The sequence below is a fragment of the Halichoerus grypus genome, chromosome 1, assembly GCF_964656455.1.
Source record: "Halichoerus grypus chromosome 1, mHalGry1.hap1.1, whole genome shotgun sequence".
NCBI classification, from domain to species: Eukaryota; Metazoa; Chordata; class Mammalia; order Carnivora; family Phocidae; genus Halichoerus; species Halichoerus grypus.
In genome coordinates, this window is record NC_135712.1 from 58,877,817 (window position 1) to 58,889,541 (window position 11,725).

Genomic DNA, 11,725 nt, shown 5'->3' on the forward strand with positions numbered 1-11,725 from the left:
TGTTATCTAAATCATCGTGAAGTATTTAATCTACTCACTACAGAGTTAAGCAATAGGAAAGTCTGTTTTAGGAACATTCTTGTCACTGAGAGCTTTTAATACTGTCCATTGTTTCTTAGCTCTTTGCCTAAGATTTATAACAAACTTAATTTCTGTAAGTGGAAAATACATCCGGAATAGCAAAGTTTTATTAATGTGAGAATAATATAGCCTTTAAGTGAGAGTAACCCTAGTTGTAGAAACAAATAGGCCTAAAAATGCATAATGGCAAAAACTCAGTAGAAGTTTCTTTTTTCTCATAGTATGATCCAAAGCAGATGATCTTATCAGAGGATGGCTCTTTTCCACTTACTAGTAATTCAGAGACCAGGGTTCCTACCAGCTTGGGGCTCCACCGTCACCTAGCCTTGTAACCGTCTGCATCTCTGGCTGGCACGAGGGAGACTGTGGAGAAGGCACACCCGCACTGTGAACTCTGAGCTCAGATGCAGTCACCCCACTCATTCTGTTGGCCACACCCAGATGAAAGCAAAGCTGGAAAATGTACTTTCTGCCTACGCAGCTGCTTCCTAGTGACAAGGCAGGAATTGCAGTGGATAGCTGGTCAACTTGGCCATCAAAAGAAGCCTAAATGAAAGATGTATACAAATCAGGGCTGTAGTAAAATGTTGATGTATTCATAACTGTGTGTATTATTCATGGGGAAAAAGAATATTTGCTTATGTTTCTGTCAGTATCTGAGAAAAAAAATGGCAGAGGCTATATTTATAACTCTCAAGGTGTTTAACCTTTGCTAATATTTTGAGTTTCAATTTCAGGGAAAGGGCAAGCGAAGTTAAGAATGCATAAAAATATATGTGAACATTTGGCCTCAGAAAAATGACTGTTGGATCTTATTGGATTGGCCCTTAATCATAGGGAATTGAATTTAGTCAGAATGTTTCAAGGTGTTTAATCAAAGTGAAGAATCTATTCTATCTCAGTAAGCATTTTCTGGTTCCTCTGTTTATATTGCACCATAATAAATCTTCAGAAGAGTCCATTCATTTTTCTTCTATCAGATTTGCCATACTATTAAGGAAATTCAGATACAATTTGAATTTGATTCATAGATAATATCCATCCTGAAACTAAAACGAATATATTTTTTAAATTGTAAGTTGTATTCTATTTCAGTTATATGTGGGATATACTAAAAAGATTGATAATTTGACCAAAATATTATAGAATTGCATATTTAGGACAAATATACTTTAAGACTGTTAAAAAATTTTTTTTTTTTTTAAGAAAAATCATTGTATTTGTTTGTTTGTTTTGTTTTTAAATCAGGTGTTCTGGGGCTTAGATAAGAAACTAGCTCAACGTAAGCATTTCCCCTCTGTCAACTGGCTGATCAGCTATAGCAAGTACATGCGTGCCTTGGACGAGTACTATGACAAACACTTCACAGAATTTGTTCCTCTGAGGACCAAAGCTAAAGAGATTCTGCAGGAAGAAGAAGACCTGGCAGAAATTGTGCAACTTGTGGGAAAGGTGAGTGGTTAAGTGCCACGGAGGACGGGTCTGTGAGTTAGAGTGATATGTTGTAAGGACAGATAGAACCTTGGATATACAGATTCTTGCCTAGCAAAATGAGTACTTATTAAATATTTTTTGAACTAATAGAAGTTTAGCTTATCCTTTATCCAGCAGATATTTGAGGGTCCTGTTTGTGTTATGGAAGGTAGAAAGATGATTATTGTTTTGATTACCTATTGTTGAGTAACAAACCCACTTTGAACAGTGTTTTACTGCTCATAGTTTTGGGGTTGCACACCATGGAGAATGAGGTGTGCAGGACCTGGAAGCAGACTGTGTGGCACACAGCAACATGGATGGATCTGAAAAAGAGCCAAAGACACATACGTGACTGCTTTACATAGTATAAAATACTAATACAAAATAAAATACACATTTCACATGAATTTTTGCACGTAAAGGGATACACATAAAACACATTTTAATACTTACGGTTGGACACCTGGGTGGCTCAGTTGGTTAAGCAGCTGCCTTCGGCTCAGGCCATGATCCTGGGGTCCCAGGATCGAGTCCCACATCGGGCTCCCTGCTCAGCGGGGAGTCTGCTTCTCCCTCTGACCCTCCCCCCCTCGTGCTCTCTCTCTCAAATAAATAATAATAATAAATATTAAAAAAAAAATACTTATGGTTGAAGCAGGGATTAGGGATAAAAGGGATTTAAAAAAACAGGAGAAAGAGGGGCGCCTGGGTGGCCCAGTTGGTTAAGCAACTGCTTTCAGCTCAGGTCATGATCCTGGAGTCCCGGGATCGAGTTCCGCATCGGGCTCCCTGCTCAGCGGGGAGTCTGCTTCTCCCTCTGACCCTCCTCTCTCTCATGCTCTCTGTCTCTCATTCTCTCTCTCGCAAATAAATAAAATCTTAAAAAAAAAAAAAAAACAGGAGAAAGAAAGGAAAGAAGACCTGATCCTTACCTCTAAGGAGCTTAGTTGCACAGAGATGACAAACAACTGCAGTTAGCTTACTGGGCCTGTCCCTTTGCCACAACTTCCAACAAATCTTTACCAGCTAGGCTGTTTAGGGTAATTGCCAAAGTTAAAGCTTTTGAGGCAGGGGTATTTAAAGAAGCTCTCACAGTACTCAGACACAGAAAAAAAATTTGCATTTATAGTTTCTTTTTTTTAAGATTTTATTTTTGAGTAATCTTCACCCCCAACATGGGGCTCGAACTCACAACCCCAAGGTAAAGAGTTACATGCTCCACTGACTAATCCAGCCAGGCACCCCATGCATTTACATAGTTCTAAACACCATATAATGTTCTTTTTTTTTTTTTTTAAGATTTTATTTATATATTTGACAGAGAGAAAGCAAGAGAGGGAACACAAGCAGGGGGAGTGGGAGAGGGAAAAGCAGGCTCCCCACTGAGCAGGGAGCCTGATGCGGGGCTCCATCCCAGGGCCCTGGGATCATGACCTGAGCCGAAGGCAGACGCTTAACAACTGAGCCACCCAGGTGCCCCTCTTTTTTAAAAAAGTAACTGTTTATGGAATGTATTGATTTTTTTTTTAAAGATTTTACTTACTTATTTGTCAGAAAGAGAGAGAGACAGGGCACAAACAGGGGGAATGGCAGGCAGAGGGAGAAGCAGGCTCCCCGCTGAGCAGAGAGCCAGATGTGGGACTTGGTCCCAGGACCACGGGATCATGACCTGAGCTGAAGGCAGACGCTTAACCAACTGAGCCACCCAGGCATCCCTATATAGATCTTTTTTGAAACAAACTCAAAATTCATAATTCAAATAGTTAAGCTAGCAAGACAATGTGAAGAAAGTGTTTCAAAAAAAGAACTTTTTTTTATTACGTTCAGTTAGCCAACATCAGTAAAAGAACATTAGTTTATTTGTATACCATGTTCATAGCAGCACTTATACACGATAGCTAAGAGGTAAAAGCAACCCAACTGTCTTTTGATTAATGAATGGATAAACAAAATGTGGCGTGTATATATGTAATGGGATATTATCCAGCCTTAAAAAGGAAGGAAAATTCTAACACATGCTACAACATGGATGAACCTTGAGGACATTATGTTAAGTGATATACAGCAGTCACAAAAAGACAAATACGGGGCGATTCCATCTAAAGTAGTCATATTCATAGAAACAGAAAGTGGAATGGTAGTTACCAGGTTCTGGGAGAGGAGGAAAAGGAGAATTGCTATTTAATGGATATAGAGTTTCAGATTTGCATGATGACCAGTTAAGGAAATCTGTTTCACAACAATGGGAATATAGTGAGCGCTATTGAACTACTTAAAAATGGTTAAGATGAAAAACTTGTTACGTGTTTTTACCACAATAAAAAAAATCAACAAGCAGTTATGAAGTGAATTTGTTAATGATAGATGACTGTGTGTTGATTATATAGTTTTTGCTTGGTTAATTGATTACAATCACTGGCCCCATATTGAAGTAAATTTCTAAAAAAAATTTTTTTTCTTCTAGGCTTCTCTAGCCGAAACAGATAAAATCACTCTGGAGGTAGCAAAACTTATCAAAGATGATTTCTTACAACAAAATGGATATACTCCTTATGACAGGTAACCTATCCTGATTTTCTTTTTTTATTTAAAGATTTTCTGTTGAGTTTTGAAGAAAGAGCTGCCTCCACATTAGAAATCCTTTTTTTTTCTCATACAGACAGAACTCTGACTCAATATATAGGTTTATTTTGTATTTTCATAGCAAACATCTAACGATCTAGTATGTCCCCTTATTTTTGATTTTCCTCATTTGTGCAGTTTTGACAACAGTATTTTCACTCATTATCCAGCCCTTTTTTTTTTTAAAGGGATTTGCCACTTTTTTTTTTTTTTAGGATTTTATTCATTTATCTGACAGAGTGAGCGAGAGAGTGAGCACAAGCAGGGGGAGTGGGAGAGGGAGAAGCAGGCTTCCCGCTGAGCAGGGAGCCCGATGCAGGGCTCGATCCCAGGACCCTGGGATCATGACCTGAGCCGAAGGCACACACTTAACGACTGAGCCACCCCACGCCCCTATCCAGCCATCTTTAATTAGATTAGATTGTGGCGTAGTGCATGGAGCCTCCTTCAGATGCTTTTCTCACTACGTTTTACAGCTGCGCATGCCACTCCTACTCTTTTCCTAAGTAATTATGTCCTACTTTCCTGCTCCATTTCCCAATAGTCCTAGTCTTCTTTCTTTCTACCATAGTCTCTGTTAGCTGTCCCACTTGTGTCTGCTACTGCTGTGGCTTATTTAAAGTCCCCATTTCGGGGCGCCTGGGTGGCTCAGTCATTAAACGTCTGCCTTCGGCTCAGGTCATGGTCCCAGGGTCCTGGGATCGGGCCCCGCATCAGGCTCCCTGCTCGGCGGGAAGCCTACTTCTCCCTCTCCCACTCCCCCTGCTTGTGTGCCCTCTCTTGCTGTGCCTCTCTCTCTGTCAAATAAATAAGTAAAATCTTTAAAAAAAAAACAACAAAAAAACTAGCAGACAAAAAAATCCCTATTGTATGATCTTTAAAAAAAATAAAGTCCCCATTTCTTTTAAACTTTGATAAATTGAGCCCTTTGATCGTAGGCTAGCTTTTCTCCCTCAAATCATATTTGGACTGAAGAGGGAACTGAACACATAGGAATATTACCAGAATGTAGGACAAGCAGAAAATATGGCAATAGCCTCAAAAATCTGTATCAGGAACTTAAGAAGCTCTGGCCACCCATACAAAGATAACTCAACCAAAGGAAAATTCTTCAGAAAGTGTAATACAGAATGTGCATGAAATTGTGTATGCAAGTGTGTTTAAATGTATCAGAAAGTTGATAGGCATGCATGTGATCCAAGTTGAATATTAACTTGTGTGTCCTCATTATTAAAAGGTGTGGGTAAGTGAAAATGAACAATTAATGGGGGAAGGGACTACTGTTCACCTTAGGAAATTGCAGTTTTCTGCTTTTCTATTACTCATTAAACCTTAATCCCACTATCACAAGGAGTTTTTGCAATTCATTTATTTTACCGTCTGGGTTACTCCTTTAACTGTACAAAAACAAACTCTCAGAGAGTTGTTAGATTATAGCAGTACTGTTTGATTGTTCTTCCTCTTTGATTATTTTAGTAGATAAAAATGAACATCACTCTTAAGTAAATAAATATCTCCATCTATCCATCCACCCCATATTTCATCTGTACCAAAAAGCTCTGGTCAAGTAGTTGTTAGTCTTTTCCACTTTTGTTTTCATTCATTATTATCATCCAATAAATATAAGTAGTCTGCATATTTAAATAAAAAAGCTAATGCTCTGGTATTTTATAGATAAAGTATGAACCTGCTTTGGATTTTATTTTTATTATTTTGATTTTCATTTATACCCTAGGTTCTGCCCATTCTACAAGACAGTCGGGATGCTGTCCAACATGATTGCATTTTATGATATGGCCCGGAGAGCTGTCGAAACCACTGCACAGAGTGACAATAAAATCACGTGGTCCATTATCCGTGAGCATATGGGGGAGATTCTCTATAAGCTTTCCTCTATGAAATTCAAGGTATATTTTGCTTCTACCTAACTTTTTATAGTAAGAAATGTTTCTTTTTATTTTTTTAACTCTTTACAAACAACCTATTTATTCACAAACCTGGTGTGTGAAACTTGGGTTTATCATTTCACGCATGCTCAGGTTATGTAAAACCAGAAGAGACCATAAATTTACATTCAAATAGTAATTCTAGAGATAAAAATTATACTATGTCATGTCTAAAATAAATGCTGACGTGTTTTCCCTTTTGTCTTAACTGCCAGGAAATTTAGAGCTAAAATCATGGCTAAGCAGCAATTACTTTTCCTCAAGTACCTATTACCATCTTACCTCCATGCTCATCTGAAATGACTTATGCTGTTTACTTCTAAGTATCCTGTTACATACCATTTTTTTCCCCTATTACCCATCACTTTTAACTTTCAGGTGGATTCTCTTTTTTTTTGAAGTGCACAACATAAATAGATAATTAAATGAAATTATCAGTAGAAGCTCGAATGTGTAAAATTGTTTTTAAAGTATTTGATCAATTGGGTTTCTAAGTCATGACATCCAGATATATTTACTAATCACCTATTGAGAAATTGAGAACGGTTCTCTGTGTGTTCTATATATAGTGTTTGTTTACACTGTAGGTTGAAAATAAATCTTTAAAAATAGACACTCACTATATCAAGAATTTTAAAATATTCACACTCTTTGAGTCTTCATTCCAATTCAAAACATATAACCCAAGGAAATAATCAGAGATTTTTTTTTTTAGGTGAAGTATAGTTGACATATTAATCAGATTTTTATATGAACATATAAAATATTGTTTATTAAACTTCTTAAATGTCATTCAAGAGCGAACAGGGTCAACAGTACATTATGGCATATACAATTATAGCAAGCATATTATGAAGACATTAATACTGTTTTTTCAAAGAAAATCCAAAGATATGGGGAAATGCTTATGGTATAATGAGTGAAAAAAATCAAGTTGCAAAAAAATTCCATATGTAATTTGATCCAGATTTTATTTTTAAAAATTACACATTCATATGGATAAAGAAAATATGATACACACACAAATACCATGGAGTATTACTCAACCATACAAAAGAATGAAATCTTGCCACTTGCAACATGGATGGATCTAGAGAGTATAATGCTAAGTGATAAGTCAGTTAGAGGAAGGCAAATACCATATGATTTCACTCATGTGGAATTTAAGAAACAAAACAAACGAACAAGGGAAAGAAGAGACAAACCAAAAAACAGACTCTTTAATATATAGAGAACAGTCTGGTAGTTGCCACAGGGGAGATGGGAGGGGAGATGAATGAAATAGGTGAAGAGGATTAAGAGTACACTGTTATTGATTCGCCTGGGTGGTTCAGTCGGTTAAGCTTCTGCCTTCGGCTCAGGTCACGATCCCAGGCTCCTGGGATTGAGTTCCACGTCGGGCTCCTTGCACAACGGGGAGCCTGCTGCTCCCCCTGCTTGTGCTCTCTCTCTCTGACAAATGAATAAATAAAATCTTTAAAAAAAAAGAATCACTATATTGTGTATCTGAAACTAATACAACACTGTATATTATTGCTGAAATAAATAAAATTATACATTCATATGAAGAGATAAAAATATCCAATAATAATATAGTGATGATTTCTAGTAGTGTGATTCAAGTTGGTATCTTTTTCCTGTTTACAGCACACTATATCAAATTGACATCCCAAGTTTTTTTTTTAAACTCTTATTTTGTTTTTAAAGATTTATTTATTTATTCGAGAGAGCAAGAGAGCAAGAGCACAAGTGGGGAAGGAGCAGAGAGAGAGAGAGAGAATCCTCAAGCGGACTCCTCACTAAGCACGGAGCCAGGCACAGGGCTCAGTTGCAGGGCCCTGAGATCATGACCTGAGCCGAAATCAGGAGTCGGCTGCTTAACCAAATGAGCCACCCAGGCGCCCCCTCAGTTGTTTTTTTATGTCATTAAATATTCTTCTGTAGCATTATTTTGTGGCTGGAGAGTAATATTTTCCTATTGTTAAGTATTTAGGAAATTTCCAGTTGTTGGTATGGACAGCTTTGTTTCTGTAGTTGGTTTTGTGTATTTTCCTATTATAGGTTCCCAGAAGTAGACCGATTTGGTTAGAAAGCTTAAATATTTTAAAGTCTCTTTTATTTATACATAAAGTCTATTTTATACATACTGCTCAGTTAAGTTGTTTTCCATAGAGATTTAAAATGTGTTGCCTTTTAAGATTATTTTAGAAATTTTACTTCCCTGTGCCAATGTGATATTATGAGACCTTGAACAGTAAATTATGTTTTGACTAAATTAATTCCAACTATCATGTACATGCAGTAGAATACATCTAATATGTGATATTGTATAATTTCCCCATATTTTGCATATTGTTGAGGATAAATCCATTGGTCACTGAATACAATTAGCAAGCCAAATACAAAACCAAAATTTTGTCTTTTTTTTTAAAAATTAAATGCAATTTAGTTAACATATAGTGTATTATTAGTTTCAGGGGAATCAAAATTTTGTCTTCTTTCTCTTAGGTTGGAGTGTTCCTCCTTGCATACATTTCTACTCTTAAAGGAAAATAAGGATAATTTTTGACTCCTGCCTGTGTTTTGCCAGTATACCTCACTTAACCTAATACTCAAAATATGTTCAAAATAAGTAACTTACTACCTGCTCTGAAAATTATTTTCCAAAGGTAAATTGAGTTCTGTACTGTCTTTTCTCAGGATCCAGTGAAAGATGGTGAGGCAAAGATCAAGGCCGACTATGCACAACTTCTTGAAGATATGCAGAATGCATTTCGTAGCCTTGAAGATTAGAACTGTGATTTCTTTCCTTTCCTCAGCAACCTCCTCTCATGTGTATATTTTCCTAAATTTCTCATCTCCAAACCCTTTGCTTCTTTATTGTGCAGCTTTGAGACTAGTGCCTACGTGTGTTATCATTTGTTTCCCTGTTTATCTGGTAGGTCTTATATAAAACAAACATTCCTTTGTTCCAGTGTTTGAAGGGCCTCCATGATCCTTTCTCCGAAGTGGTGAATGTAGTAAATATGATATATAATGGCTACACTACTGTAAACTTGTCTGTAGGGTGACATCCCTACTTGTCCTCGGTTTGCCCTTTCCTCCTCGCCTTTAAATTGTAAACAGGACTACTGCATGTACTCTCTTTGCAATAGATTTGGAATGGAAGGCCAGATTTCTATACATTTTGACAGGTACTTTGTGAAATGACTCTATCTATGTGGTAAGGTTATTTGCAGCTTAGCATTTTGCTGAGTAACTGCTTTGCAGGATATAATTGCCTTTTTCTAAAAACATGAATGATTAATGTTCCAATTATGCATTGCTTTCCCCAGTATAAATCAGGAATGTTTATAGGAAACTGTTGGGAACTCTGCTGTTTTTAAAACAGGCATTTGTGGGACTCAGCACAGTATATGAATCAGTACCCTCCAAAAAAGTGGAAAAGGAGCCAGGTGGTCAAACTTAAACATCATCTTGTTAAAGCATATTTTATTTCACTATGAAAAATTCAGTATCAAGGACTATACTACTACATTACTAAGAAATTCTTTTTAAAATCACATTTAAAACAATCACCGGAACTTGATCCACATCACACCCTTTCCTTTTTCTCAAACGTCTTAGAAGCCTGAGCTTCTAAGAATCATGTGGCGGTGGGATGGGCAGTAAAATGCCACAGAGAAGGTATTCAGTATGGTTAAAGGCTGTTTGCACCATTAAGGACCAGCTGGACTGTAGTGATAATTGGGGCCAGAGTGGCATTACGTTTTTACAAGATAATGATATGTGTCACGTGTTTGCATGTTTGTTTGCTTAGTGAACTTTTGAACAACCAGTTTACCAGTTTACTGGTTCAAAAGATTTCTCAGAATATCTGTAGCAATAGCAGCATAACAGTTTCCATTCTGTTTAATAGGGAGGAAATTAATTCTTATATCTGCTGATGACAGAATCTGGGTCATGTGAGAAGAAAGATAATTTCATCCTGTCTTTTCAGTACATGTTTTAAAATAATAATTTCTGTGTCTGTGTAAGGCACACTACAGAACAGCTCTGAGAGCAACAGTTTCTCTATTAACTCTTTCTGACCAACAGTGCTGGCACCATTGCTTCCTCTTTGGGAAGAGGAAAGGGTATGTGAATATGTCTAACAATCTCAAATACCCAAATGTAATAGCATAAGTAAAGTATTTATTTTATGCCTCAGTATATTATTATTTAATTTTTAGGTAACGTATTTCTTTTGGTCCGTTAAGGAAAGATGCCGTGAGTAGAGAATTCAGCTATAGTTTGTTGAAATCCTTGCAGATTGCATGTTTTTACAGTGGCTTGCTACTCAGGATAGATATTCTTCCACGCAGCTTTTTTTTTTTAACCTTTCCGAATATTGGAAGATAAAAATTATGCAGTGATTTGTTGAGATGCGGACTTAATGGTGCTGCTTTATCAGTTTGCTTCCAATGTGGCCTCCTACCCAGAGGCCCTAAGACCAGTGGAAATGAAAAGGATTTCAAAAATGTTCTATTCCTACCTTAAACTGACCAGCAAACTAGGACTGTGATAGTAATGAATGATATGATGACGAAAGTTTTACCAAGTTTGTTTTTTGTTGTTCTGAATTTACAATGTAATTCCTACTCCCTTTTAAGAATGTTGATGTATGGGTGTGAAGAGGCTAGAGATAGAAGATGCTCTGCTATTCATTGTAAGTGTCCTTCAACCTATATGTTGTAGAATTTCAAATTGGTCACTGATCATATTTCTTTGGTAAGAATGTGTTAAAATTACAACAATCTTTTAAAAAGATGATGCAGTTCTATATTGTGCTATGCCTGGTCCTAAGTGGAGCCAGTTAAACAAGTTTCATATGTATTTTTCCAGTGTTAAATCTCACACATTGTACCCTTTGGAAATTTCCTTCCATCCTGAAGAACGAATAGAAGAGGCCATATATATTGCCTCCTTATCCTTGAGATTTCACTATCTTTATGTTAAAAGTTGTGTATAATTGTTAAAATCTATGAAAGAATAAAAAGTGGATTTAAATTAACATTTTTTTCTTCGTATGTGTGTGTGTTTGCTAGAAAACATGCCACCTATTTGTATTTTGACTTACTGTTTTCAGTATAAACTTCAAAATTTTTTGTTTCTCCCTTTCTTTATAGATTATTACTTAAGATCATGAAATTGAATTGGGGCCCTCACGATAGACTGCAAAAAGGCCTATAATCATATACCAGTATGATTTGGAAGTGTAGTACACAGAATCCCGTGCCATCCTGAATATTACTTTAAATTGAAAAAGTGAATGGTTTCTAAAAGTGCACTTATAATTAAAGGAGATCAGTGATACTCATTTCTATTTTTGACAAATGAACTAAAGCCTTGTAATTCATGATTTTGCAAGCCAAATCATTTAGGATCCAATGTAGCAACATGTTACTTGGGACATACTTTATTTCTTTAAATGTATGTTAACAACTTCCAAGGGAGTAAAGAGGAGTGTGAAATGAGCCACTCTATATTAGCATATTACTATCAAGTGTCAAGTTTATATAGAGAAATGCTTAAAAATTCATAGGAAAGCTTATTCGTGA

At 36.5% G+C, this 11,725-nt stretch overlaps 1 protein-coding gene across 3 annotated transcripts in view; it reads left to right on the forward strand.

Annotated features, from left to right (window-relative positions):
• ATP6V1A (ATPase H+ transporting V1 subunit A) overlaps positions 1–11,178 on the forward strand; it is a 59,536-nt gene extending 48,358 nt beyond the window's left edge. For all 3 annotated transcript variants that reach the window (XM_036107160.2, XM_078066255.1, XM_036107161.2), the window contains exons 12-15: positions 1,330–1,533; positions 4,022–4,116; positions 5,915–6,086; positions 8,826–11,178. In XM_036107160.2, coding sequence (XP_035963053.1) covers positions 1,330–1,533; positions 4,022–4,116; positions 5,915–6,086; positions 8,826–8,918 — 564 coding nt within the window. In that variant the 3' untranslated portion in view covers positions 8,919–11,178. The remainder of the gene's footprint in view (positions 1–1,329; positions 1,534–4,021; positions 4,117–5,914; positions 6,087–8,825) is intronic.
• Positions 11,179–11,725: the final 547 nt, after the last annotated feature.